General features: G+C 40.0%; 1 protein-coding gene across 1 annotated transcript in view; it reads right to left on the minus strand.

Moving 5' to 3' along the window:
- Positions 1–6,736: 6,736 nt before the first annotated feature.
- Positions 6,737–25,868, minus strand: part of Adss2 (adenylosuccinate synthase 2) — a 34,192-nt gene continuing 15,060 nt past the window's right edge. Inside the window, exons 5-13 of the mRNA XM_055608739.1 lie at positions 20,059–20,125; positions 19,672–19,779; positions 18,487–18,568; positions 16,722–16,848; positions 15,162–15,316; positions 14,174–14,298; positions 12,388–12,485; positions 10,016–10,165; positions 6,737–7,859 (exon numbers count right to left, since the gene is read on the minus strand). Of these exons, the coding sequence (XP_055464714.1) occupies positions 7,807–7,859; positions 10,016–10,165; positions 12,388–12,485; positions 14,174–14,298; positions 15,162–15,316; positions 16,722–16,848; positions 18,487–18,568; positions 19,672–19,779; positions 20,059–20,125 (965 nt within the window). The 3' untranslated portion in view covers positions 6,737–7,806. The remainder of the gene's footprint in view (positions 7,860–10,015; positions 10,166–12,387; positions 12,486–14,173; positions 14,299–15,161; positions 15,317–16,721; positions 16,849–18,486; positions 18,569–19,671; positions 19,780–20,058; positions 20,126–25,868) is intronic.

Raw genomic sequence — 25,868 nt, forward strand, 5'->3', positions numbered from 1 at the left:
AAAAACAATTTGAGCTTTGTGTGTGTGTGTGTGACTAAATGATTTAGTGTCAACAGCACTACTCTGAAGTGTGTAAACACATAGATCTAATCCTAAACAAATGTTGTGGTGCAAATTCTTTTCAGGGAAAATTGGTCAGGAATCAAGATCCAACCTTGAGAACACTCCTCATCTGCTGTAGTGCAGTATTTGCCTCCACCACCACCAAATAAAAGGAACATGAAGATGTTAGTGTCATGATCTGTCATAAGCTATTAGTATCTTGTTGTTGATGACGACCAACTTCTAACCACCTAAACTTCTCAGAAAGTGTTCATACAGGAGATACAGTAGCGGCATGTGCTTGTAATTATGCCCTTATTACACATACACACCCAAAGGGAGGGAGAGGAAGGGGCGGAGGGAGGAAGAGAGGCAGAGGAGGAGGAAGAGAGGGAGAGAGAGCCAGAGGAGGAGGAAGAGAGGGAGAGAGAGCCAGAGGGAACTAGCCAAGGAAGAAGACTAGAAGACAACCTTAGGTCTGTAGTGGGATTCAGGACCCATAAGGAGAGGGCGTGATGAAAATCTGATTACAGAAAGGTTAACATCAGTGGTGGTCTGCATAGGGGCGGCACCCGTAGATTCAAGGGTCTGAATGTTTGGCCATAGGAAGTGGTGCTATTAGGAGGTGTGTCCTTGTTAGAGTATTGTTGGTGTTAAAAATGATGTTGAGCTATATAATGTTTATTATTAGCCCTATAATTATTTCATCAGTATTATTTAACCCGCTATCACAATTAAATAAAACACAGACACCAATTAGGTTTTCTAACTGCCTTCAAACACCTTGGGCTGGGCAGATAATTCCACCTAGGCTGTCTCAATAACCTCACCCTCCACCTCCCAGCCCCCATCCAATGCCATCCTCCTTAACCATCCTCATCTGGTCCCTTCCATCCATAACCTTCCATCCATAATCTCGTACTGGCTTGTATTCTTTATCTAGGCCTTTCCATTACTGGAGTCCTTTCTCCCAGCCCACATGGTTCCTTCTCCACACTAACCCATGGTGGCATCCTTCTTCCTCCTTCTTTCCTGTCCATTTGTCCCTTTCCCATGATTTTCCTATCCCAAAGCCCAGGAACCTTAGCCATGCCTACCCCATTCTGCCCTGCCCAGGTTTTAGGCCTTTAATTAACCAATCAGGTATAATGTCGTAGGCAGGTTTACATAAGGATGGGTTATACCAGATCTTGAGGGCCAGTAATTAGCACCAAAATACAAGCATCAGACCAACCCCCAACACTAAAGGAAGTGTGTCACTGTAGGGGTGGGCTTTGAGGTCTTAAATACTCAAGCTACGCCCAATGTGAAACACATCCAGGCTCCCCCTTGCTGCCTGCAGATCAAGGTGTAGAACTCTCAACTTGTTCACCAGCACCATGTCTGCCTGCACACTTCTATGCTCCCCACCGTGATGGTAATGGACTAAACCTCTGAAACTGTTAGCCAGCCCCAAATTAAATGTTTTCTTTTAAACGAGTTGTTTTGGTCATGGTGTCTCTTCTCAGCAGTAAAGCCGTAAGACAACACCCTTCTTGATAACTAGGCATCAACTCCTCGGAAAAGACTTAGAGTCCCAGAGAAAGGAATCCTATATTCCATACCAGTTGGTTTCTTAGCCAATGTACCAAAATAAAGGCTTTCTCTTAATAAATTTAATCCAAGAATGTGGAGTCCCATATAGTTTCAGTTGCCTTACTTAGTCTCTGGACATTGGTCAACTAGGTTTCGCCAAGAGATTTGAAAGCCAACCCAAGAAAGACTAAGGCCAAATCAAAAGAGACTCCAGACCATGTAGAATAGAATTCAAGGGATACAAAGGAAAGGAAAGCAAGCTAATGAAACTGTTTGTACTGGAGAAATAGAATGTTATATATGAGTCAATATTATGACTATTATATATGCAGGCTTATGACAAAGGACCTGCTCATGTGCTTACAAAGATTCAAGAAGCCTTGTGATATGCTATCTATCTGCAAGCTGGAGGCCCATGAAGACTGAGGCTCCAGTCCCAGAATACTGGCGTGGAGAGCACTGGTGTGTTAAGTCCTGGCCCAAGTCTGAAGGCCTGGTGCAGTCCAAATGAGTTCCTACATTTAAATACTTAGTCCCCAACTGTTGGTCCTGTTTGGGTAGGTTTAAAAGATGTGGCCTTGGTGAAAGAAAAGATGTCATTCAGGGCAGTTATTTGAGGCTTTGAAAGCCACAAACCATTCCCAGTCTTGTCTCCCTTATGGTCAGGGTTCAAGAGGGAAGTGTTCAGCTTGCTGCTCCAGCTCCATGCTTGCTTGCTTTGCCACGCTCCTCCGCCAGGACACTTATCCCTCTGCGTCACATGATAGCTCATGATGGACAGCTTGAGTTACGGTAACCTGGCAGCTTAAGGTCAAACATTCGGTCTCTATTGAGGCCCAATGGCAGATGAAGAACCATCTGAAAAGGAAAGTAGTTATCTGGAAGACAGAAGGGTCTGGCTCTGTGTTCTAAATAAAGGCCTGCTCTGTGACTCTGGGCCTGCCAACATCTCTGAACAGCATCCCTGTTTGCCACAGACAAGTCCACTGGATCATGTGACCTGAGTGGTGGGGCAGCCTGCAGAACAGCCTGGCCCTCCTGTAGTGCATTCTCTTGTCATGAGCCCAACTCAGAACTATCAGCTTCTGGGAGTCGCTGGGTCTATGAGACTGGGATGCCCTTACTTCAACCATTTGGCAAAATTGGCAGCTTGGAATGACAGTGAGGTTATAGCTTGGAATAGCAGTGAGGAATAGGTGGTGTATAAAATACAAAGAGGCCCAGCAGGCATGGCACCCCTGTTCTGGTTGAGGGAGGGGCCATAGGCAGCAACCTAACTTTTCCTTTAGCAGGGCTATCTTTTTGTAAGTTTTATTTTTTTATTCTAGTTATTTATTATTTTATTGTGTACACGCATGTTGTATGCACGGCACATGTGTGAGGATCAGAGGACAACTCTGTGGAATCTGTTCTCTCCTTCCACCCTTACGTGGCTCCAAGGAACTTACTCAAGCCATCTGGTTTGCACAAGAGCTCTTGCCTCTCACCAGCCCACAGGCCATCTCAACGCCCTCCACCACTGCCCTCTAGGACAGTTCGCTGAGACAGTCGGCTGCTGGAGTCTAATTGGATTAATTACTGATAAACAAATGCCTTAGCACTAAACCTCAAGTGGTTGTTACTTCTTGCTTAGCAGGATGAACCAGCACATTTCCGCCAGCATAAAGGATCATAATCAAGATCCTTCCCAAGCAAATGATGACATGGGGCTGGAGTGAGGACATCCCTGCGGTAGGACAGTGAGGGTGCCAGCAGAAGCCAACCAAGTCTAATGGCCTTTACAAACAGGGATGGAGCAGGCTGGCTGTGGTAGGGCATTTTCCACCCCAAAAGCTGCACGCCATCTAGCAAGGTATGTGCAAATCTGCTTAAGCAACGGATCGTATGTAGCACACCGCTGCAACTGGGGACTCACCAGGAAAGCCCCTGACAATCTGTCCTCTCCAAAATCCCACATCTTCTACCCTTGGGAGGGGTGCATCGGCTCTGGGAGGAACCCGTATTCTTGTACTTTCAATCCAACAATAAAGCAGAAGCAGTTCTGATGACTTCCCAGGTGGCCTCGCCCACCCTCTGCCCCTCGGCTCATAGGTCAAGGCACCAACTCGGGCTTCATCCAGACGCTAAGCGTCACTCTGGAACTGAAAGATTACAGTACAGGTTTAGAGCCAGGAGACAGCACTGAGCCACACCATCACAGATCCCAGTCTCTGTAAGCTCTGCAAGGCCAGCTTCAGATCTGGAACCACCCAATTCTAAGCCAGTCCCCCACAAAGGTGAAATCATTTCTTTTACTCTGGTGCACACCCACTATCAAGAGCCCACATGAACCTTGGGAGGAAGCCAGAGGTAATAACAGTACACGTTTTGGGCAATTCTGACAAGACCATGATCCCCCTTCACACAAACAGTACCAGGGCCTTGGGCAAGCACCCCACCACTTGAGCCATATCCTCCACTCCTATGTTTCTTTGGGCCAAAAGTACATCACTTAGACAATGAAGTTTGCTTTTACAATGGCCTTTGTCAGTCTTTGCCTTTTAATTGTACTTAATTCTCTGACACAGATTGACAACAATTTCCACCACTTCAGTTTGCCTTTTATGCGCCCTATGTCTTCTTAAATAATTGTTCCTTCCATCATTGGCTCCTTTTATGAGTTTTTTCTTTGTGTGCTTTAATTCACTTATTTCTATTGCTGTTTTCAGACTTTTTCTATTGTTGCTGTTGAGAGATCAGGATAGCCTCGAATCCAAAGATCCATCTACCTCTACCTCCCAAGTACTGGCTTCAGATTTTTAAGTGATTACCACTGAAGTACAAATTCATGTCCCAAATCTAGATTTAATAGCAATTTGGTATCAATAACACTACAACCAAGGACCATTCATGGAGATAACCTTAAAACCCCTGCACAGATGTAGCCCACGGCAGCTCAGTCTCCAAGTGAGTTCCCTAATAAGGGGAACAGGAACCATCTCTGACATGAACTCGGTGGCTGGCTCTTTGATCACCTCCCCCTGAGGTAAGGGGTGGAGGACAGCCCTACCAGGCCACAGAGAAAGACAATGTAGACAGTCCTGATGAGACCTGATAGGCTAGGGTCAGATGGAAGGGGAGGAAGACCTCCCCTATCAGTGGCCAGGGGAGGGGCATGGGACAAGGGAGAGGGCTACAGCTGGGATACAAAGTAAATAAATTGTAATAAATAAAAAAAAAATATTAAAAAAGGAAACAGTTAAAAAATTACATTAAAAAATCCTCTGGTCCTAGCAGCAGCCATCACTGTTCTTATATAAATTATATATAAGTATATACACAATTATATAAATGTAATTGAATATAAATGTAATAGTATATAAATTACATTTACATAAAATACATCAAGTACCATAAATTATTAAAACATTGATGCCAGGAGTCAGCAGTTGCCTTTCATGAAGATCTTTGGGCACATTTTCATGTTTCATGCAATCTGTTCTTTCTTTCGATTTTTTTCATTTTTCTAGTTATTTTGTTTGTGGCATCTCAGTATTTTAAGGGTCTGTATTAAGTTTCTCGGCTCCCCCCACATCATCTTTTCCCATGATAGTGTCACATATTTTGCTTATAGAAGCTTGGTAATGTGACAACTAGTGAAGCCAGACCTCTTAAACCAGATGTGGTGGTGTACGCACGGGAAGCCAAGTCCAGAAATACCAGTTCAAGGTAATTCTGAGCTACAGGGTGACTTCCAGGCCAGCCAGGGCCATGCAAGACCCTGCCTCTCTCTCTCTCTCTCTCTCTCTCTCTCTCTGTCTCACACACACACCCTCCCATTATCTTTTCAAAAATGTCTCATGTCTGCCCTTCTAATTCTTTATTATTCAATTAATATCAAATAATTATATTAACCCTCCCTGCCCAAGTATCCTGTGCTACAGTTGGGCAAGCTTAACCTTGTGGTGACTCCCACTTGCAGACACCTCAATAGTCTACGAAATCTTAAAATGTAGGCTTGAAGATATGTATGCCCACTACGTGCACGCACGTGTCCATGAAGGCCAAAAGACAGCATCAGATCCTCAGAACTGGAGTTCCAGGCAGTTGACAGCCAGCGTGGAACTCGAACTCTAGTCCTCTGAAAAGGCAAGTGATCTAAATTGCTGAGCCCTCCTTCATGCCCCAGCTCAGGTTTTCTGACTCAGCAGTTGTAACAGGCATTACATCTACAGGCCTCTCACATCGACATGTCCTGGTCATCTAGCTGAGCATCCCTGAGCCTGCTGCCAATCTCACCAGCCCCTTGCTGCTTTGTTCCATTTCTCCCATTCGGCAGATCTCTCTAGTCTGGACCCCCCACATGGTCCCTCATCCCATTCATCTCATGTTTAGTCATCTCGGAGAGCCTTCCCTGGCCCTTGCCACACATTTTGATTAGGTTCCATTCATTTCACCATGCACTGCTTCACTGGAGCATACGTCAATGTTTAGGATGCTGCAGTGGCCATTAAGCTTCGGTAAGATTGCACTTGCCCTGCTACTGCATATTCAGCATATCTACTGAATATGGCACATCTAGCAGAATATAGCACACTTAGCCTTGTCAAATAAAATCGTGATAGTTAACAGTGGTTTGAAGGACACCTTTATTTAAAGAGCAGACCACCTCTCCTAAGCAACTGTTGCTCACATTCAAAGAGAAACCGAATTATCCAGAACTGGCTTGAAATCGATACATAATAGCAATAGGAGACATTCTGGCTACTGGAGGAAAAATTCTTGACTTGAATGAAAATGAGTTTATTGCTGAAAATATGTTTCAATGATGCAATGCTTATAGCCAAGAATAAGGATCTTCCAAGACCTTTTAGTTTCCAGGGAGAAGCAGGATTTATTGTCATTTGCTCTTTCCACATGTTACATGGCTAAAGAGGGCTGCTGGGATCACCTGCGTTTACTATATCCTGAATCCAGTGAACCTGCAATTTTAGAACTTTCTTGAAGCACGTATTGATGAAAATACTTTGGTGAAAAGGTATTTAGAGTCTACTGAGCTCTTCCCACCTTGTCCCACAGAGCATGGAACACTCCTCCATACCAGTATTTCTACAAACACAAGAAAACAACACACAGAGCATACTGGAAATAGTTGGTTCTTTTTAATCAGCCATTGATGATGTAATAAAATAATTTCAAGTGATACCTAATTTAAACATTTAATAGTTCATGGAAGGATAATCTACAGCATGATATAACACCTAACTGTCTTTTTTTTTTTTTTTTTCAAGAAAGGAGGGATGAAGGCATGATCAAAATTACAGCTGACAATTTGGGTTCATGTGGGTACTTATGGTCATTTTGTAGGTATACTGGCAGAAACAATGTTGATAGCCAACCCATTGTTCTTAGAAACAATAGTATGCTTAAAAAAAAAAAAAAAAGAAAGAAAAAGATATACATTTGAGCTCATATTTGAAAACAAAGAAGAACATCCACCAGATATCACAACAGATTTTCTTTAATAATATTTTAACATTAAGTTTGTTATTGTAGGGAAACATCTCTTCTTTTTAAACACAGAATTAAAAGTTCATTGTATTAAATAATTGCAGAGAGAACAAGGTTTTGTGTTCTGTACAAATTAAAGGTCCCATGAACATACTCCCCCCACCCAACCAAAGCTCAATTTTGCAATGGTCTCGGCAGAAAATAAGCAGTTCACAATTTAAACAGAATTCATAGCATTACAAAAGTTGACAGAACCCCTATCTTTTCATCATTTTTTTCTAACAGCAAAGATTACAATGACAGAATTGAATGATAAGAATGTAAAAATATTTGTGCAAAACTGCATTAATTGTTCTCACCATCTAGTCAGGGTAAAAACTCAAATACAATGACAACAATGAAGAAAAACTATGGTGGAAGTTTTAGATTTCAAACAAGGATTATACAATTACTAAACATGGAAAGGAACTGTGTGTGGCACCATGAGCAGCAGGAGCAACAGATGCGGCAGCCATGCCAGCTGAGAAGCTGGATGGGAAGGCGCCAGTCTATCCATGACAGCCATCCGTCAGAGACTGCAAACCGATGCCAGTTTAAAACTCACTTCAATGTCTTTACTTGTGAATTTGCAGACCCTAGTGAAATGCTTGCGTATTTTCTCTTCCTTTCAAGGAGTGTCTCATGCATTGCTGGCAATCCTTAGAAAAGCTGAATCATGGACTCTCTGGATTTACCTACACCAATCCATTTAACTGGAAAACAAAACAAGAAAATAGCATCAAGTTCCTTATGACACTTAACCTTGGGATGAGGAGAGGAGAATCCTACGAGGCAAGACCTAAACTCCCAGATCTACATTTTAAGATAAAAGCAATGTTGTATTTAAAAAGTAAAGATTCAAAAAGCAAAGTATCAGGTTTTTTTCAGTACTCAGTAATTTAGCATGAATTTTTAAAAGTTAATATTACTTCTTAAGGGCAGTAATAACAAATACTGAATACTTCGATCTCAAAAACAAAGCAGAACTGTAGGTGTTATTCTATTAGATAATTTAGTATATAACAGAAACTTTTTAAATCAGATTAAGAAATATGCATTATTGTAGATTTTAAGCATCAAAAGGAGTTTCTGGAAAGATGGCTTGGTGGCTGAAAGTACTTGCTGCTCCTGCAGAGGACACTGGTTCAGTTCCTAGCACAGAATGAAAACATTCATAGATCCTGAGGCTCCACAGTGCCCTCTCCCAGCTCTGTGGGCAAAGTACAAATGTGGCGCACACACATATGTTTAGGCACACATAAAAAAATAATAAACCTTAAAAAGAGTTCTTCCATGGAATATGATTTTAGCATATTATAAACATCAACATTATTTGTTACCCTTAATGTTATGAAAGTTGTTTAAAACTGAAAAACTACACACTGTGTTAAAGTGCTTTCATGTTTTCTAAATGTGACAAAAATATACAGGAAAAACTGTCATCTTTAGACACAGTGATTTGAAGAAGTGATTTGATTTTTTAAGACATTATAAAATTAAGTTGTAAATATTTCTGCTTCAGAGTTTTCTTCTGTAAGATTTCTCGTCATATATTGGTAATAATAATAATAATAATGAACTAAGTTGGGTGTGGTGACACACACCTGTAATGCCAGCACTCAGGGAGACAGATGGATGTCTATGAGTTCGAGGCCAGCCTAGTCACAAAGCAATTCCAGAACAGCCAAGGCTACACAGAGAAACCCTGTCTCAGGGAAAAAACAAACAAACAAACAACAACAACAAACAAAAGAACAGCAACAACAAAAAATAACCATTAGCAAATATGTCCGATAAATTTGACATTGATTGGACAGGACCCAGCAATCTAGAAACAAGAACCATGTCTGAAATGCAGCATCAATGAAAAGGAAGCACACAGAGAGAGGGTCAAGCATACACTGTGCTGTATGTAGAAAATACCTCCTTACCTACTTTTTCTTGTCTCTAGTTCCCATCAATGTAAACAACAGGATAAAGGAGAAAGTAATCATATAAAAGAAAGCCCACCTAACTTCATTATGCCCAATCCTGGTCATCTTGTTTTAATTGTTTGATATACGAGTTACATCCATTTTTTATTCTTTTGTTTGTTTGGGTTTTTTGTTTTATAGAGACAGGGTTTATTATATAGCCCTGTCTAACCTAGCACTCCTAGCAACCCTCCTGCCTCTGCCTCCCATGAGCAAGGACTACATGAGTAAACCAATTCTTTATTATTGCTCTAACTTTTGCTAATGATATGCGCTGGCTAGTTTTATGTCAACTTGACACAAGCTAGAGTCACTGAGAGGAGGGAGGTCCTCAGTTGAGAAAATGCCTCCATAAGACTGGGCTGCAGGCAAGCATGTAGGGCATCTTCCTAATCATGCTTGGGGGTGGAGGGGCAGTCCATTGTGGGCAGTGCCAGCCATGGACAGGTGCTCTCAGCCATCCAAAACAAGCCAGTAAGCAGCACTCCTCCATGGCCTCTGCAGCTCCTGCCTCCCAGATTCCTGCCCTGTTAAACTTCTGCCCTGAATGAATATCAATGATGAACAGTGATGTGAAAGAGTAAGCCAAATAAGCCCTTTCCTCCTCAAGATGCTTTGGTCATGGTGTTTCACTACGGCAATAGAAACCCTAACTAGGACATGTCTGTTTTTATACTCCATCGATTCCTAACCTTTATCCAAGATTCCAACTCTTAAGAGCAGCTTAGGCCAAATGAAAATAACAACCATCACCACAACAAAAAAACATTTTCTGATTAGAGTGAAAGCCAGAAAAAATTATTTATCAAGAAAAATGACAAGAGTCAATGTCCTGGGAGGGAAAAAAATCCACAGAATAACAGAAAATTAAAGACAGCAGCTCATAAAGTGTTTACCTGGTATTTGAAGTTCATCTTCAATAAACCGAACATAATTTTGTGCATTGACAGGTAGCTCCTTAAATGTTCTTGCATTAGATATATCTGTGTTCCATCCTGGGAGAGTCTTATACTGAACTTCCACTTTGTTTAAGACCTCTTGGTTTGCTAAAAGTTAAGAAAGTATATGTGTTTATGGAACACTGGCTGTTGTCAAATGACATTATTTTTGTTTGTTTGTTCCTTTGTTTTTTGAGAGATGGTTCCTCTTCTTTCCAGGCTGGTATTGTACTCTTGGCAATACTCCTCCTTTCAGCCCATCCATATTCTGGGATTATAAGCGTGCCCAGTTCAAATAACTCTAACAAAATAAGGTTCAAGGGCTCTTATCAAAATCCTCAAAACCAGATGTGTGTCAGAATTTAGAATTTTCAGACCTTTAGAAAGGTGAAAAACCAGCATGTGCTCTCTCTCTCTCTCGCGCGCACACACACACACGCACACACACACACGCACACACACACACGCACACACACACAATCTAGGTTGGTATTTTATAAGTCAACACCTCTTCAGTAACATGACTACATGCTGTAAGTGGAGAAAAATCACATGGTTATAACATCAGTTAACAGTGCCTAGTAAATGAGCTAGACCAAACTTCAAGCATCTGTTGCTGGAGCACTTTGAATTTCTATACTATTATTTCTGTGTCTACAACATCAGCTTCACAGAAGGCTGGGACACCTTCAATCCTCTGACAAATCTACTGTGGGATGGAAATTTTATTATTCCACCTAATGACCTTCTCTAATCTCCCTGCTGGAATCTGCATGTGCACTACAACTGATGAGGAGATTCTCAGACTGCAGATCACAAAGTACAGTGTGGTTCAATGGTCAGGCTTCTCTCCAGAGTGGAGTGTCTCAAGAATAACTTATACCACATACCAGCTAAAAGGGTTTGTGGAAACACACTGGGCTTTCCACAAGTACATTAACAAAATGGAAAACCAAAGGATACACGTTCAAGATAACCATCAATTCAATGATCCCTTAAAGTAACAATCTGTAGTACTCAGAGGACGACAACAGCATTTGAGTCTCTCTAATCTACTTTCTGTAATGTCTGATACTCAAGGGAAGCCATGAGGAACAGGAACAGCAATCAGCTACACTCCGTGTACCAAGGCTCTCATTTTAAGTAATGTTTCTGAGAACATCCTACAAAACACTTCTTGGATGAAAATCTCCCTCTTGGAGTATTTCTGGAGAAATCTGGCCCAAGTAAGCTTAAAAAAACTAAAACAATAAAACATAAATGACAAGTTTTGTGTTTATGAGTTTTTAATATTTTAATTAAAGAAATTTGCTATATGACTGATAATGATACTCCTTGCCAAGTGTCACTATATTCAATTATATATTTTCTTTGGTACTTAAGCTATATTAGAACTCTTAAAACAACTTGGAGGTAGCATTAATGACCAGGACATAATATATACTTAAATAATCAGTTTTCCAGGTAACTGTATTCTAAAATGTTAACAGATGCCTGTTTTTCTATAAGAGAAATTGGAAAATGACAGAAAGTTATTATTCTCCATAAATGTCCAGTCTTAGGGTCATAAAAACTTCTCAGCCTGCCAAGTTTCATTAAGGCTGTAAACATTCCTTCAACTGGCATTTCCTTGGTGTTTAAGAAAGCTGAAAACCCAGCAATTTCCATTTCTAAAGGTAAAAGCATTTGCTGAACTCTTGAGTAAGTAAGGAAATTCTGTGACTTAAGACAGGCTTCAAAACCTGTTCTGCCTCAAGTAAGCATCTCCTTCACCTGTGAACTTCAGACAGAGAAGTTAGAGAAACTCACTCACAAGGCTTAGAGGATGAAGTAAGTTACTGTACTGAGAAAGAGGATACCATAAGACACAAAGATCTTCTCTTTTATCTCTTTATCCCCAAGGAAGAGAGAAAAACCCCTCCATAGAAATCATTCACTTAAAATTTTTTTTTTCCTCCCCCACATTGATATTGCTCTAGAGTATGGTCTGGCTATTGTCCAGACTATCTCTGAACTCCTGAGCTCAAGTGGCCTAAGTAGCTGAGCTACAAGCACTCACCACCATACTTAGCTTGTGTCAATTATTATAAAATTTAAAAGATGAAACCCTGAAAAAGCATGGTCCAATCATTATGAGTTTAAGCACATGCTTGTGACTCAACATTGAAGTTAATACCAGTTTGCAACAAAATGCTGAGTATATCTGCATTATTAGTAAAAATCAAGCCTGTAAAGGATACATAACCTTATAAATAAGTAGCAATTATATATCATACATAATGTATAGTCAAATAGTAATATTAACAATCTTATAAACTTTAGGCACAGACCTGGGAAGTGAGGTATAATTTCCCCATCTAATTTGTAAGCAACTCCAACTTTGATTTCTGTAAACATATCCAAAATATCCAACTTGGTAAGGGCCAACCTAATTTCAAAAGAAAAGACACTGTTGAAACAGCAGACTTCTGACATTCAGTCTGATTGATGCAGAATTAAGGGGAAATTCATGCAAAGCTCAAAGTTCCAAAGCAATTCTGAAAACTGGTTAGGATTGTACTTGAACGCGTGCCACACATAAAACACCACATTGATGAGGACACTACATTGACGTATAGTCTTCATAATACACCAAAGTTACTTTCTAGTAATTACAACACATTTTCACTGGTGGCTTCACACTTGCTCGGCTGTCTTATGAATAGTGACTGTGGGAGCTGCCTGGAGTTAAGGATGCACTATGTGCCTGAGGGACACAGCAGAACACACTGTTCCACATAATCACAGGATATTAACAACATCTCCACACATGCTACCACCCAGCTCTTCACTCTGGTTCACATCACCTCCACCCTTCTGGTCAGAAACTGACAGAGTGAGGAAACGACCTCTTCATGATACATCAAAGTTTCCCGAAAACTGACTGGAAAACAGAATTTTAAGAGAAAATCTGTGGAAATTAGATAAAACACTAGGTTTTGGATTTTGGTCCACAAATCTTGTTTTTGTTGCTTTAAAAAACAAAAACTCCTTTTACTTGTTAGAAGCTCAGCCTAATTAACACAAAGATAAACACTTACTTACTACAAAAGGCCAGTAACTTTAGAATATGTTCTTTTTTAAATTTTTTTATATTAATTACAGTTTATTCACTTTGTATCCCAGCTGTGGCCCCCTTTCTTATTCCCTCCCAATCCCACCCTCCCTCCCTCATCTCCTCCCATTCCCCTCTCTAAGTCCACTGATAGGGGAGCTCCTCCTCCCCTTCCCTCTGATCCTAACCTATCAGGTCTCTTCAGGACTGGCTTCATTGTCTTCCTCTGTGGCCTGGCAAAGGTGCACCCCCTCGGGGGGAGGGGGGGCAGTCAAAGAGCCAGCCACTGAGTTCATGTCAGAGACAGTCCCTGTTCCCCTTGATAGGGAACCTACTTGGAGACTGAGCTGCCATGGGCTACATCTGTGCAGGGGTTCTAGGTTATCTCCATGCATGGTCCTTGGTTGGACTATCAGTCTCAGAAAAGACCCCCGGGCCCAGATATTTTGGTTCTGTTGTAAAGCATGTTTTCAATGAGCTGGACAGCATGTCTACATCTCACCTCCTCTTCCAAAACATCCCATGATATGGAAACAAACTGCGAGAGCAACAGTATTACCTCCATTTAAAGATGATGAAACCGAGACTCAGAAAGGCGAGTACATCCAGTCACATCAGATATTTGAACCCAGGAAGTCAGATACTAAATCTGCCCCCACACTGGTTATTCCATGGGCCATCGCCTTCTTTCTGAATGTGCACACTATGTTCAGGCTCTCCATCTAGCAAGGCATACACTCGCCCTCCTACCTGCCTACCTCCCTTACTGCCCTCTGTGCATAGACGCTCACAAAGTGATCATGGTTTACTAAAACACTGGGTACCCAGTATAGGTTGGGTGTATCTTTCTGCGTCCTTTCTCTTATACCTCATTCCACTTCTGAGACTATGATTTTATTCTGGATGCAAAGGAGTGGAGCTTTTCTGTTAGGGAACTCTCAAGTTTACTTTCTACAAAATCAAACTTGTATTCATCAACTGTCTACCATTTCCTGAAATAAATGTTTCTGAAGAACACTCACGCAGTAAATCCATTGATCATATGAGCGTATTTGAGTAAAACAAGGTCCAACCAGCCACATCTTCTTTTCCTTCCAGTAGTTACTCCAAATTCTCTACCTCGTGTTTGTAATAATTCTCCAATTTCCTGGATAATAGAATTTATGTGTTAGAATATCAGAGCTATATATCTAGGGAATTACATATAACTATATATATAATTGTCTTATATATATAATATATATAAAACAGTGTCTCTTTTGATAAACATCTTGTGAAATAATATGAAGACAAAAATTCCATAGAAATGACATTACTTGGAATACTCTGTTTTGATTTCATTTAACAATTTTTAAGCTAGCAATTTTTACAATGTTATATACAGGTTAAGTGTAGATTGACAGAAAACAAAACAGTTAAATGTCAATTAAGAACAAGTTGTTATGGTCTAGATGTGCCCCACAAAAGGGCTCACATGTTGAAGGCTTGGCCCTCAGCAGCTGACGTGACCATGAGGCCACTAATGCTATCAGTGGACTCATCTACTGATGGGCTCACAGCTGCATACACTATGAGGAGGCAGGGGCTGGCTGGAGGGCAGAAGTTCCTGGAGCGTGTTTTTGAAGGTCAGCCTAGTCCTTGCACACTGTTCTCACTTGCCGCTTCCCAACTGCCATGAGAGAGGTAATTAGCTTACCTATACCATGCCCTTCTGCCACAGTGTACTTACTACTGGCCCAGAAACACAGACCAGAGTAACCACGGACTGAAACCATGAACAACAAAAATACATCTTTTAAATTTCTCACATAATCTTCACAACAAAGGAAAATCTCATAAACAAATAAGTCACTAATATTTATTTAAACAGATAAACCTGGCCAGTCATTCCAAGAACTAAAGTTTTATAGTTTTGCTGAAAGTCAAATGATCCTTGCAAATGAAAAGAGAGGCAGAGGTTAAGGTTAAGGTCAGGGGAACATGATTTTTCTTACTGAGAAATGGACTTACATTGTCTTGCTCTGTGGGAAAGGCACCAATACCAACTCTAGTGGTATAAGCTTTCACAACTCCATATACTTCTCCAACATTTTGAGGGGGCATACCCAAACCTGTACAAACACCTCCAACAGTACAGTTTGAAGAGGTCACAAAAGGGTAAGTTCCTACAAAATAGGAAGGAAAACCATTGAGATGAACATGTGTAGACATAGACTGTAAAACAGAAATACCATTAGGACCATGCAAATTAACTTACTCCAGGTATGACAGACTTGAACACAACTGTCACTGCCCTCTCTCAAGGGCCCCGTGCTTCTCTTTGTCCATAATGTTAAAATCCAGTTAAAATGTTGGAGCTTTAACTGAAGCATTCCAACCACAGAGACCCCGCATATGTGCGGTTGGTTACTAGGCTCTCTATAGTGTGCACTCAATAGTCACAGAAGAATTTTATGTAGAAACCACCTATGTATCTTGACTGACTCCTGTTAATTCCAGACAAATGACTCCCTGGGGCAACAGTAATTTTGTAATGTCTAACATTTTCCCAGCTTTAGAACTCTATTTGGAGCAATCCTCAAATTCCAGGAACAATTATAAGGGTGCATTTTCCTCCCCTTCATGCTTAACCACTCACCCTGATTATATTTGTCCACAATATATATATATTTATCCTTTAGAATATATTTGTCTATAATTGGTATATTTATCCTTTTATCCTGTATTTCTTCTCAATCCAAAAAGATTCATTAGAATCCAAAGCCAAGAAAATGTTAAGAGGCTGAAGGGATGGCTCAGAAATTATGAGCACTAGCTGCTCTTCCAGAGGACCCACTTTGATTCCCAGCACCCACATGGCGGCTCACAGCCATCTATAACTCTACTTCCAGGGGATCCAATGACTTCTGGCCAAGGCCTCTTCGTCCACATGGTGTACAAACATAAATGCAGGCAATACACTCAACCATAAAATAAAAATAAGCAATTTTTTAAAAATGTCAGACAGAACTGTTAACAGCATAAGAAAATATATTTAGAAACAACCACCAACAGACTAATGAGATGGTCATCTGAATAAGTTTGGCTTAACCGTAAGGATGGAAGCAATGCCGAGCCTACCAGAAAGTCTCATACACAGAGAGTGAGTTAGCATAAACAGGTGTTCCTAGATCTTTGAATATATGTTTAATCCAATTGCTATATTTTAAAGGTTAAAGGGGAAGATTCTTCCTAAGTTGATCTTATCATTTTATGGCTCCAGAGAAATAGTAGTTGAATACATCATGAACCAACTAATGAAATTCACAATCTGCAGAACTCCAAACCCAAAGAATCCAAATGATTCCATTTTTCTAATGAAGTGTAAGACTTGTATTGTGCTTGCCATGATATTCTTAAAAAACAAAGCAAAACAACAAAAAAAAAGCCTTGCCATAAGATAACAAGCTATCTCATTCCTGAATACACAAGCTAAACGCACTATTTATAACCTCCTTAACACTAACATTAATATTTATATCTAAGTACTTTGGGCTCAGTCAAACTCCCTATGAATCATATCTCACTTACCAAAATCAATATCTAACAATGCTGCGTTTGCACCTTCTACCAAGATTTTCTTGGGTGGTCCATGGAGGGCCTCATATAGGAAATAAACTCCATCTCTCACCATCGGTTTAATCCTTTCCATATAACCCTACACAAAGACAAAAACCAGTTTCCATGTGCACTAATAAATTGTAACACCAGTCAAAGTGTAAACTACCTGGCCTTCCACAGTGGAAACTGACAAATCCGAGCAGAAAGGCGCTAGTGACAGGTTCATCCTAGTGTAACATTTGTATGAGCTCTGGTCTCTGAAGAGTGATTAGCAGAGCTCGGCTGGAGATGCGGCGCAGCAACAGAGTACTTACCTAGCACATGCGAGGTCCTGAGCAACACATATACTCTATAACATTTAAAAGTTCTATATCAACTTCAGTGGAACGGAGCAAATGCTCGCTTCATAAACTAGCTTTCAAGAAGAATAAAGAGAGCTATCTGTTTATATTAGACGGCACTTCTGGTATTTTAAAGGTATTTGAAAAGCTGCATTTATAACCCATGTAACCAACAATCTACAAATCAGTGACACCAAAAGTGTGGAAAGGACACAAACTACCCTGGCAAGCATGCAAATGTTAGTGACTGAGTGTTGTCATGCTTCCTTAACATAACACTGTAATATGCCACCACTCAATAGTATCAAATACCAACATGAGAGGCTATTAATGTTTAACTTCAGAATTGAAGGCAAAAATAAAAATGAGTTTCCCTGAGGGCTGTAGTACAGCTGCCATAAAGCTTGGTTTCGACTATGGACCCCAGGAATGGTGATTCCAGAAGCTGCTTACCAGAAACCCACACTGCACTCACTAATGAATGTCTGTCTAGCCCCTCTTTGGCGCTTGTCCTTACTCTCTTGTTTATTTATATTTCAGTCCTTTCTGTGTGGCTAAAAAAAAAAAAAAAAAACCTCTGTAAGACCCCGGTTCAATACAGATCACTTATGAAAATCTTGTTTGTTTTCTTTTGCTGTTGCTTCTTTTTCTTTTTTCTTTTTTTCCCTCAAGACTGAACTCATGTAGGCCAGGCTGGGTTCCACCTCAGTATGCTGAGAACGAACCTGAACTTCTGACCTTTCTGCTTCTACCTCCCAAGTGCTAGGAGTACAAACACAGGACACCATACCCTATTGATAAAATCATAAGCACCTAACCTCTACAACTATTCCAGAATGGCATATGCCGTGTAGAGTCTTACTCATTTCTACAAGTAAAATGAGCACTTTTAAAGAAGTAATCACAAGTAATTACCAATGACTGAGAAGTTTCTGCTAACTTGGGTACCACTCGCTCTAATAGTTACCACTGGTGGGCTTCTCTTGTGGCCAGTACAGTTATTTGTCTCAGAAACAAATGCTAAAGAAACTGTTGTCAATCTTAAATGGAATGACTTTACAAGTCACCACACTTTCCCTTTCTTTACTGATCAACATGTCAGTAGCCATGCATGGCTTCTTCATAGTATAAATCTAGGCTTTCTTACGTTCAAAATTCTCCAATAGCTTTCCATGGTCTCCTGAATGAAAGCTAAGTTTCCTGCAAGTGCATCTGAGATCTACCATCTGGCTATTTTCACATACCATTCTTTTCCCACCCAGTATTCCAGTAGATCAAATTGTGTGAAATCACACAAACATGCACCAAGAATCACTTGCCACTAGTTAATACACAAAATATGAAAAACTCAAGTGTCAGTCTGGCAGGCACACACTTAGCTAAGAAAGCATTACCTTGAGTTTCTGTAATTCACCTTCAATGTCTATTTCCAAAGTAGGATATATAGATTTGTACTGGTTAGCTAGAACTTTGAACCTGAGAAATAAACAGATCATGGCATTAAGGAATACTTCAAATAATATCATCCAAGGTAAGTGATTTCTGTGCCTTAGAAATGGCATTAAAAGCAAATTAGTTGTGAAACAAGTTACTTTCGAAGAAATAAAATTTAATGGCAGAGCAGGGTGTGATGGCTCACACCTTTAATCCCAGTACTCAGGAGGCAGAGGCAGGTGGATCTCTCTCAGTTTGAGACCAGCCTGGTCTACAAAGTCCAGGCTAACCAGGGCTATTACATAGAGAAACCCTGTCTCAAAAACATGTATGTTTATACATACAAATATATCCATGTGTGTGTGTATATATATCCATATGTGTGTGTGTGTGTATATATATATATGTCTATGTATGTATATTTTGGCTTTTTTAGTCTCAAAACACACATATATGTATATAAACATATATATTGGCTTTTAGAGACAGGGTTTTGAAAATATATTTAAAAATATATTTTTTTATTGAAGGAGAAAAACATGAATAAATTATACACTCAAGATACATTTTCACATTTAAGAGAAAATATAATTAGGGTGATGTGTATAGTTGGGAGAAAAAAAGGAAAGAATAAGTGTGATCTGAAAATACAAAAGACTCGAATTACACCCTGCTGTATAAGAAAATGAAAGGGAGTAGTCTACACGACGTAGACAGCAGCGATCTCCAGTGTCATGGCCTGTCAGCGCAAATAAACAACTACATTTTCCATGAAAATCACTCTATAAAGAATATATCAGTATAGCATTTCTACTTTAAAAGATGTATCCAAAAAATTTCCCAGGACCTGGAAGGCTAATTACTTCTGGGTGGAGACATAATGGCGTCCCTGAACCTGAAACGCCAAGGATGAGACCCCAGCACGTGGTGAGCACATCAGGAATGGCACACTGGTAGCATCTCCTTTCACAGAAATCCAGTTCACATGTCAGTCCTCACATGGCTCTGTCTCCTTAGGGTACCATTCCAACACAATCATCAGGGTGTTTTTCAGGAGGTAAATCTGAATACTGATACTACAATTTCATACTCTGGGTTTTAAAAATCTGGGGTTTGTTTGTTTGTAATTTTGAAAAATCTTTTACCTCTCAGAGAAGCCATCGAAGTCAGAAACAAGATCACACATGCGAAGTCCACTCCGAGCAGCTTTGGAGGAATACACTGGGCCAATGCCCTTTTTCGTGGTGCCCAAACTTAAAAACAAACCAGAACAAGCTTCAAGTTACACAAGGAAGATGTGAGTCTTGTGGTCTTGTGATTTTTTCCAAAGAAGAAAATTACAAATGATTGTTTCCTATTTGTGCAATTTCCTGCAAGTTTATTTGCATAATCTAGCTGTTTTTCTTTGATACCTAAGCAAAATATTCTTATACGGGTTTTTGTTTTATTTTGTTTATTTCTGGCTCAGAATTTATATATAAGGATATAGATTTGCTCAAACGATATAAAAACATATATTATATCAATCATACTTTTTTCCTGCTTGCTCTTGTCTCTGCTGTTCCTGGATACCATCAGCTGCTTGGTGAAAGTCAAACACTGAGGAGAAATCAAACAAACCACAGTTGTTACTGAAACAAAGATAACACGCAAGGAAAATAGTCCACTCCAAACTACTGCGACTAGAGGTCCTTCCAACCTTGCTCATGACAAATTACACAGACATGTTCCTAAACGCAGTAATGGCAGCTTACACTTGTTATTTCAGCACTAAACAAACAGGCTGTGGCAGGAGGACTTCAACAAGTCTGAGGCCAGCCTGGGCTATTTGGTAAGACCCAGGCCAGCCTGGGCTACAAAGTGTATGAAGAAAGTAAAAAAGAAAAAAAAGAAAATAGGCTAATTTTAGAACACCCTAACCTAAAATTCAATAAAGTCCAATCTACAAAGATTGCCACCACCACCCTCTACACCTTTACGCTCTGGACTCTAGGAGTCTAAGGTACACTGTGAAACCTCCTCTTACTTCTCGTCACCTCTCACTAAAACCACACTCTATTCTGCATGCCTCTTTCCACTCTTGGACATGGAATCCAAATTCTTTAAATGCATCCAAAAATGTCTTGTCAAGACACAAACAAGCCATCGCTCCCTTGTCTTCGAAATTCTTAAGCAGAAGCCCTTACACGGCAAACACTCTTGTGCTGACACCAGCAGCCCTTGACAACTCTAAGCTCCCCATGTGGTGTGCCTCTAACTACGCCTACACACGCACTCAGACTCCCTGAGCAGCAGGACAGGGTCAGTTTGCTAGTTCATGTCTGTACCAGCACAGTGCTCAAATATTTACTGACTGACCGTATAAGCAGCTTATAGACTGGCAAGCCAAGGGAGGGTTTTGCTCTCTGAACTTCTGACTCAAGTTGATTTACTTGGTTTTTGTTTTTTTTAAACAACGTTATAATTAACATACTATAAAACTCGCCAGTTTTAGGTATACAGTTTGAAGATTTTAGCATATCATGCCTCTATTTCTTACTACCAACTATACTATTATTCCAAAATAAGTAAGTTAAAATATGCAAATGTTAAAATGATTGAGTTTTCAGAATCAGGGGAAGCATTTGTAAAAGAACAACTTAAAAGCAGTAGAAGATAAATATTAGCTAGGCAGTGGTGGTGCTTGTCTTTAATCCAGCACTTGGGAGACAGAGGCGGGCAGATATTTGTGAGTTCCAGGCCAGCTTAGTCCCAGAGTGAGCTCCAGTGAGCCAGAGTTGTTACACAGAGAAACCCTAACTCGAAAAAAAAAACCAAAAGAAGAGAAGATACATGTTAGTTATAGAAACTAACTAGAAAATTTTGATTAAAAACCTGGACTGAAACTGCCCTCTCACTAGCCTGAGCCTCCAAGCTATGCAGGAAGTGTTGTTCTCCTAATCCCCTGCTTGAGACAAGCACAGCTGCAAGGGTAGCCCGACCTGTAGGCCTGCTTGGCAAGGTAAATTTAGAGCTTTGTATGCTCACCAGTTTTCTCTGGAAAGCTTAGTGAGAGAGTTTTGACAATTTTTTATACAGGAGTTATATCACAAATGCTGAATTTGCAGTGTGAATAAATACATGTCTCAGTACCACAGAGCATCCTTAAAAATTATCCTGGACTATTACATAGTAAATGATAGCTGTAAGAATGTCACAGTAATGCTATTTTTCAATAGGCCAATACTAGAAAAACTCAATTTTCATCAATAGTAAAGGTTGGATTAAGTTTTTGTATATTCATAATAGGATTCTGGGAACAATTTTTTTTAAAGGAAAACTTTTGCTTCAAAAAGTAATAACAATAGAATTGTAACATAACAGGCAGATTCTTCAGTGGTGACCAGATGCAAACGATAGTACAGACTATAATTTAAAATAAAGTCAGGTTTATATCGAATGTCAGAATTAATCAGTAAGAGATGTAAAAGCTGGGGTCACTTTCATCACCGGGAACATATAATGACTCAGAAAAATCATCAGAGCAATTTTTCCAGGCACTTAGGAGCCTCTATATTTCAAAGTCTATAGTGATTGAGCATATTATATATGTTTTCTGTGAATTTCTGTGTATATCACGTTGTACTTCAAACTGCTAACATATGATTAGTTTATTACCATGTTCCTGTCCTGTTGCCCAGACAATAGCATTTCTAAGTTATTTCAGAGGCCAAAATTATTCTTTTTTTTTTTTTTAAGATTTATGTGGCACATTTACACAATGGAACACTATTCAGCAATTAAAAACAAGAAATCATGAAATGTGTAGGATGGATGGAACCTAGAAGAGATCATCCTGAGTGAGGTAACCGAGAAACATAAAGACACACATGGTATATACTCACTTATAAGTGGATATTAGCCACATAATAGAGGATAAACATACTAAAATCTATACTCCTAAAGAAGCTAAACAAGGAGGTACCCTAGGGAAGATGCTTAATCTTCATTTGGAAGGGCAAACAGGATAGACATTGGAAGTGGGAGAAGAGAGGGAACAAGACAGGAGCCTACCACAGAGGGCCTCTGAAAAACTCTACCCAGAAGGGTATCAAAGCAGATGCTGAGACTCACAGCCAAACTTTGGGCAGAGTGCAGAGAATCTTATGAAAGGGGATGAGGGGTAGAAGGACACAGAAGGAACAGGAGTCCACAGGAAACCAACAGAGACAAAAAATCTGGGCCCAGGGGTCCTCAGAGACTGATGAGTCAACCAAGGACCATGCATGGAGAGGACCTAGGCCCCTGCTCAGATGTAGTCCATGGGCAGCTCAGACTCCATGTGGGTTCCCTAGTAAGGGAAGCAGGGGCTGCCTCTGACATGAATTCAGTTGCCTGCTCTTAGATCACCTCAGTTTGGTGAGGTGGCCTTATTAGGCCACAGAGAAAGAAGATCCAGATAGTCCTGGTGATACCTGATAGGCAAGGGTCAGATAGGAGGGGAGGAGGACCTCCCCTATCCGTGGATTAGGGGAGGGACATATGGAGGAAGAATGAGGGAGGTGGAACCTGGAGGAGATGAGGGAAGGGGCTACAGCCAGGATATACAATGAATAAATTGTATATAATAATAATAACAATGATGATGATAATGATGATGAAAGAAATTTTTTAAAGATTTACTTATTATGTATACAACGTTCTGTCTGCATGTACACCAGCACGCCAGAAGAGGGCACCAGATCTCATTATAGAGGGTTGTGAGCCACCATGTGGTTGCTGGGAATTGAACTCAGGACCTCTGGAAGAAGGGCTAGTGCTCTTAACTGAGCTGAGCTATCTCTCCAGCCCTGCCAGAATTATTTCTAAGTTTGTTTCATTAAACCCCAATTTCGCAAATCAGTTATAATATGACTGAGGTACTAGAGTATGCCTTACAATTTCTTCGGCATAAAAAAGCATTTGTGCCAGGTGGTGCACGCCTGTAATCCCAGCACTCCGGGAGGCAGAGGCAGGTGGATCTCTGTTAGTTCAAGGCCAGCCTGGTCTACAAAGGGAGTCCAGGCCAGCCAAGGTTACATAGAGAAACCCTGTCTCAAAAAAAAAAACAAAACAAACAACAAAAAAGCATTTGCATTTAAATACTTATTTTCCAGTATCAGACAAGTTAAAAAGGCAACTGGGCCCCAGGAAGCTATCGGTATAATCAGAAAATGACTTTCATGGTGTAGAACCTTTATGGTTTCCAATTACTTTTGATTACTCTTTGAAGTTGTTTTGAATATTGCTTCCATTTTCTGTGGTTCTAGACAGAAAATGACCTTGAGAATTTAGTCTACTTTTTAAAATGAAAGACTAACTGTACATCCTTAGCAACTTCATTAGCACCACTGTAAAAGAATTGTTATAAATTTGGTTTAGTTTTTCTTATGTAAGCATTTGATACTATCAATTACTCAGCACTTTCTACCACTGAACTACACCCCTACCCCTATATTAAGCTTTATCAACACACTTAATGATAGAACGCATGCGGTGTAACTTGAAATCCAGCTTGCTTGCTTTCTCGTGCCTCATTTCCCAGGTACTTTATCTAAAAGTAACATGTTCCTACCACCGCTCCCAAACTGCCAAGTGCTTTTCTGACAGAAGGCTTCACTCAGTACTCTGTGCCACAGTACATTCACTATATATTTACCCTATATATTGTGTTCACTACTGTACTATAATCTCCACTAAAGAATTTTTTTAAATATTGTCTTTTCTAACACTCTTGAGTGTTCAGTGCCTGGTATCATGTCTAGCACAACATAGGTATTCAATACATGAATAAAAGGACAAACAAACCAACAAATCTGGATTTCAGATGCCTATAATAAAGTCATCTAGCCATTTCTCAGGCTACTCTGTAATAAGCATCTTTCTTATTACTAACTACATCAGTAGGACAGGACAAAAAATGATGTAAAAAATTCTGCATTCAGTTGCTTGATTTTTTTTATTATTATTTGGTGATTTTATTTTAATGTGTGTTTTGCCTGCATGTATGCTTAGTGCCCAAAGGTTAGAAGATAGCATCAACTCCCCTGGAAGGTCCAAACAGTTCTGAACCATGTGGGCGCTGAGATCCAGACCCGGGTTCCTAGCAATGAACACTCTTTAGCCACTGGGCCATCTCGTCAGCCCCTGCTTCAGTATTTTTAGAACTGCATAACATCTTCATCATTTTAAAAATTTTCAAAGAGTTTCAAAATTCTCTGAAAGAAAATATACTATTCAAAAGCAAAAATGCTGACTCTGTATTCAGCTTATAGTGTAATGTTGACAAGAAATATATGACAACAGCAGGGGAGACTGGACAAACCAATGGAAGCATGGTAGCAGAGCAGCCTGAGATTTCATCTGATGACAAATTGTGTTAGGCCAGAAGGGTGAGAGAGAAGGATTGGAGGAGCACATATTTGAGGCCGGATTGAAAAATACAGTGAGTTCCAGGCCAACCTGGAAACTTAGCAAGACTTTGATTCAAAGCCAAAAAGAAGGGACCTCTGATACCTTCGCACCATTCTTCCAGCCCCACTTTTTTCTGGCAGTCTAAAGCACTAAAGTAATTTACTAAATATGCACATTGCACTCTCAGACAACGTGATGAACTTAAAGCTTTGTGCAGAGAACCCGACCTTGAGCTTTTGAAAATATCAAAGTAATCAAAATGTTGCACTAGTCATACCAAGAGCTATTTAAGTCTCAAATACAGAATAACGATAAGAGCCCCATTCAAAAACAAACCATACAGGATACTATTGATTTAAAATGCTTTACAATAATAGCACAAATTTGCTCTTTTTAGATTTTATACATTAAAAAGTCCCTGGTGAACAATGAAATGGGAAAGATGACATTTTTCATATAAAAACTTCATGTTACTTCAGTATAGTTTTTCAGCAAAAAGTTATTTTATTTTCACTTTATTATTGTTTGTATAATATGCATGAATGGGCACATATTCCAAGGAACTCAGGTCATAGGCTTATGAGGCAAACACTTTTACTGGCTGAGCAGTTTCACCATTATTTTACTGAGTTACTGAGGTGATGCACAAGCTTGAAATAAGAGGCTGTTATGCAGCGACACTACTACTTGATTTCCTTTTAAAAAGAGAACAATGAGCCAGAGGGTGGGGGCACATGCCTTTAATCCCAGCATTTGGGAGGCAGAGGCAGAAGAATCTCTGAATTTGAGGCCAGCCTGGTCTATAGTGTGAGTTCCAGGTCAGACTGGGCTAAACAAAAAACAGAGAGAGACAGAGAAACAGAGAGAAAGAGAGAGAACAAAAACAAAATGCTAAAATTTTAGCTATTCT

Source organism: Psammomys obesus, unplaced genomic scaffold (genome assembly GCF_907164565.1).
Source record: "Psammomys obesus unplaced genomic scaffold, mPsaObe1.curated_primary_1811, whole genome shotgun sequence".
In the NCBI taxonomy this organism is placed as follows: domain Eukaryota; kingdom Metazoa; phylum Chordata; class Mammalia; order Rodentia; family Muridae; genus Psammomys; species Psammomys obesus.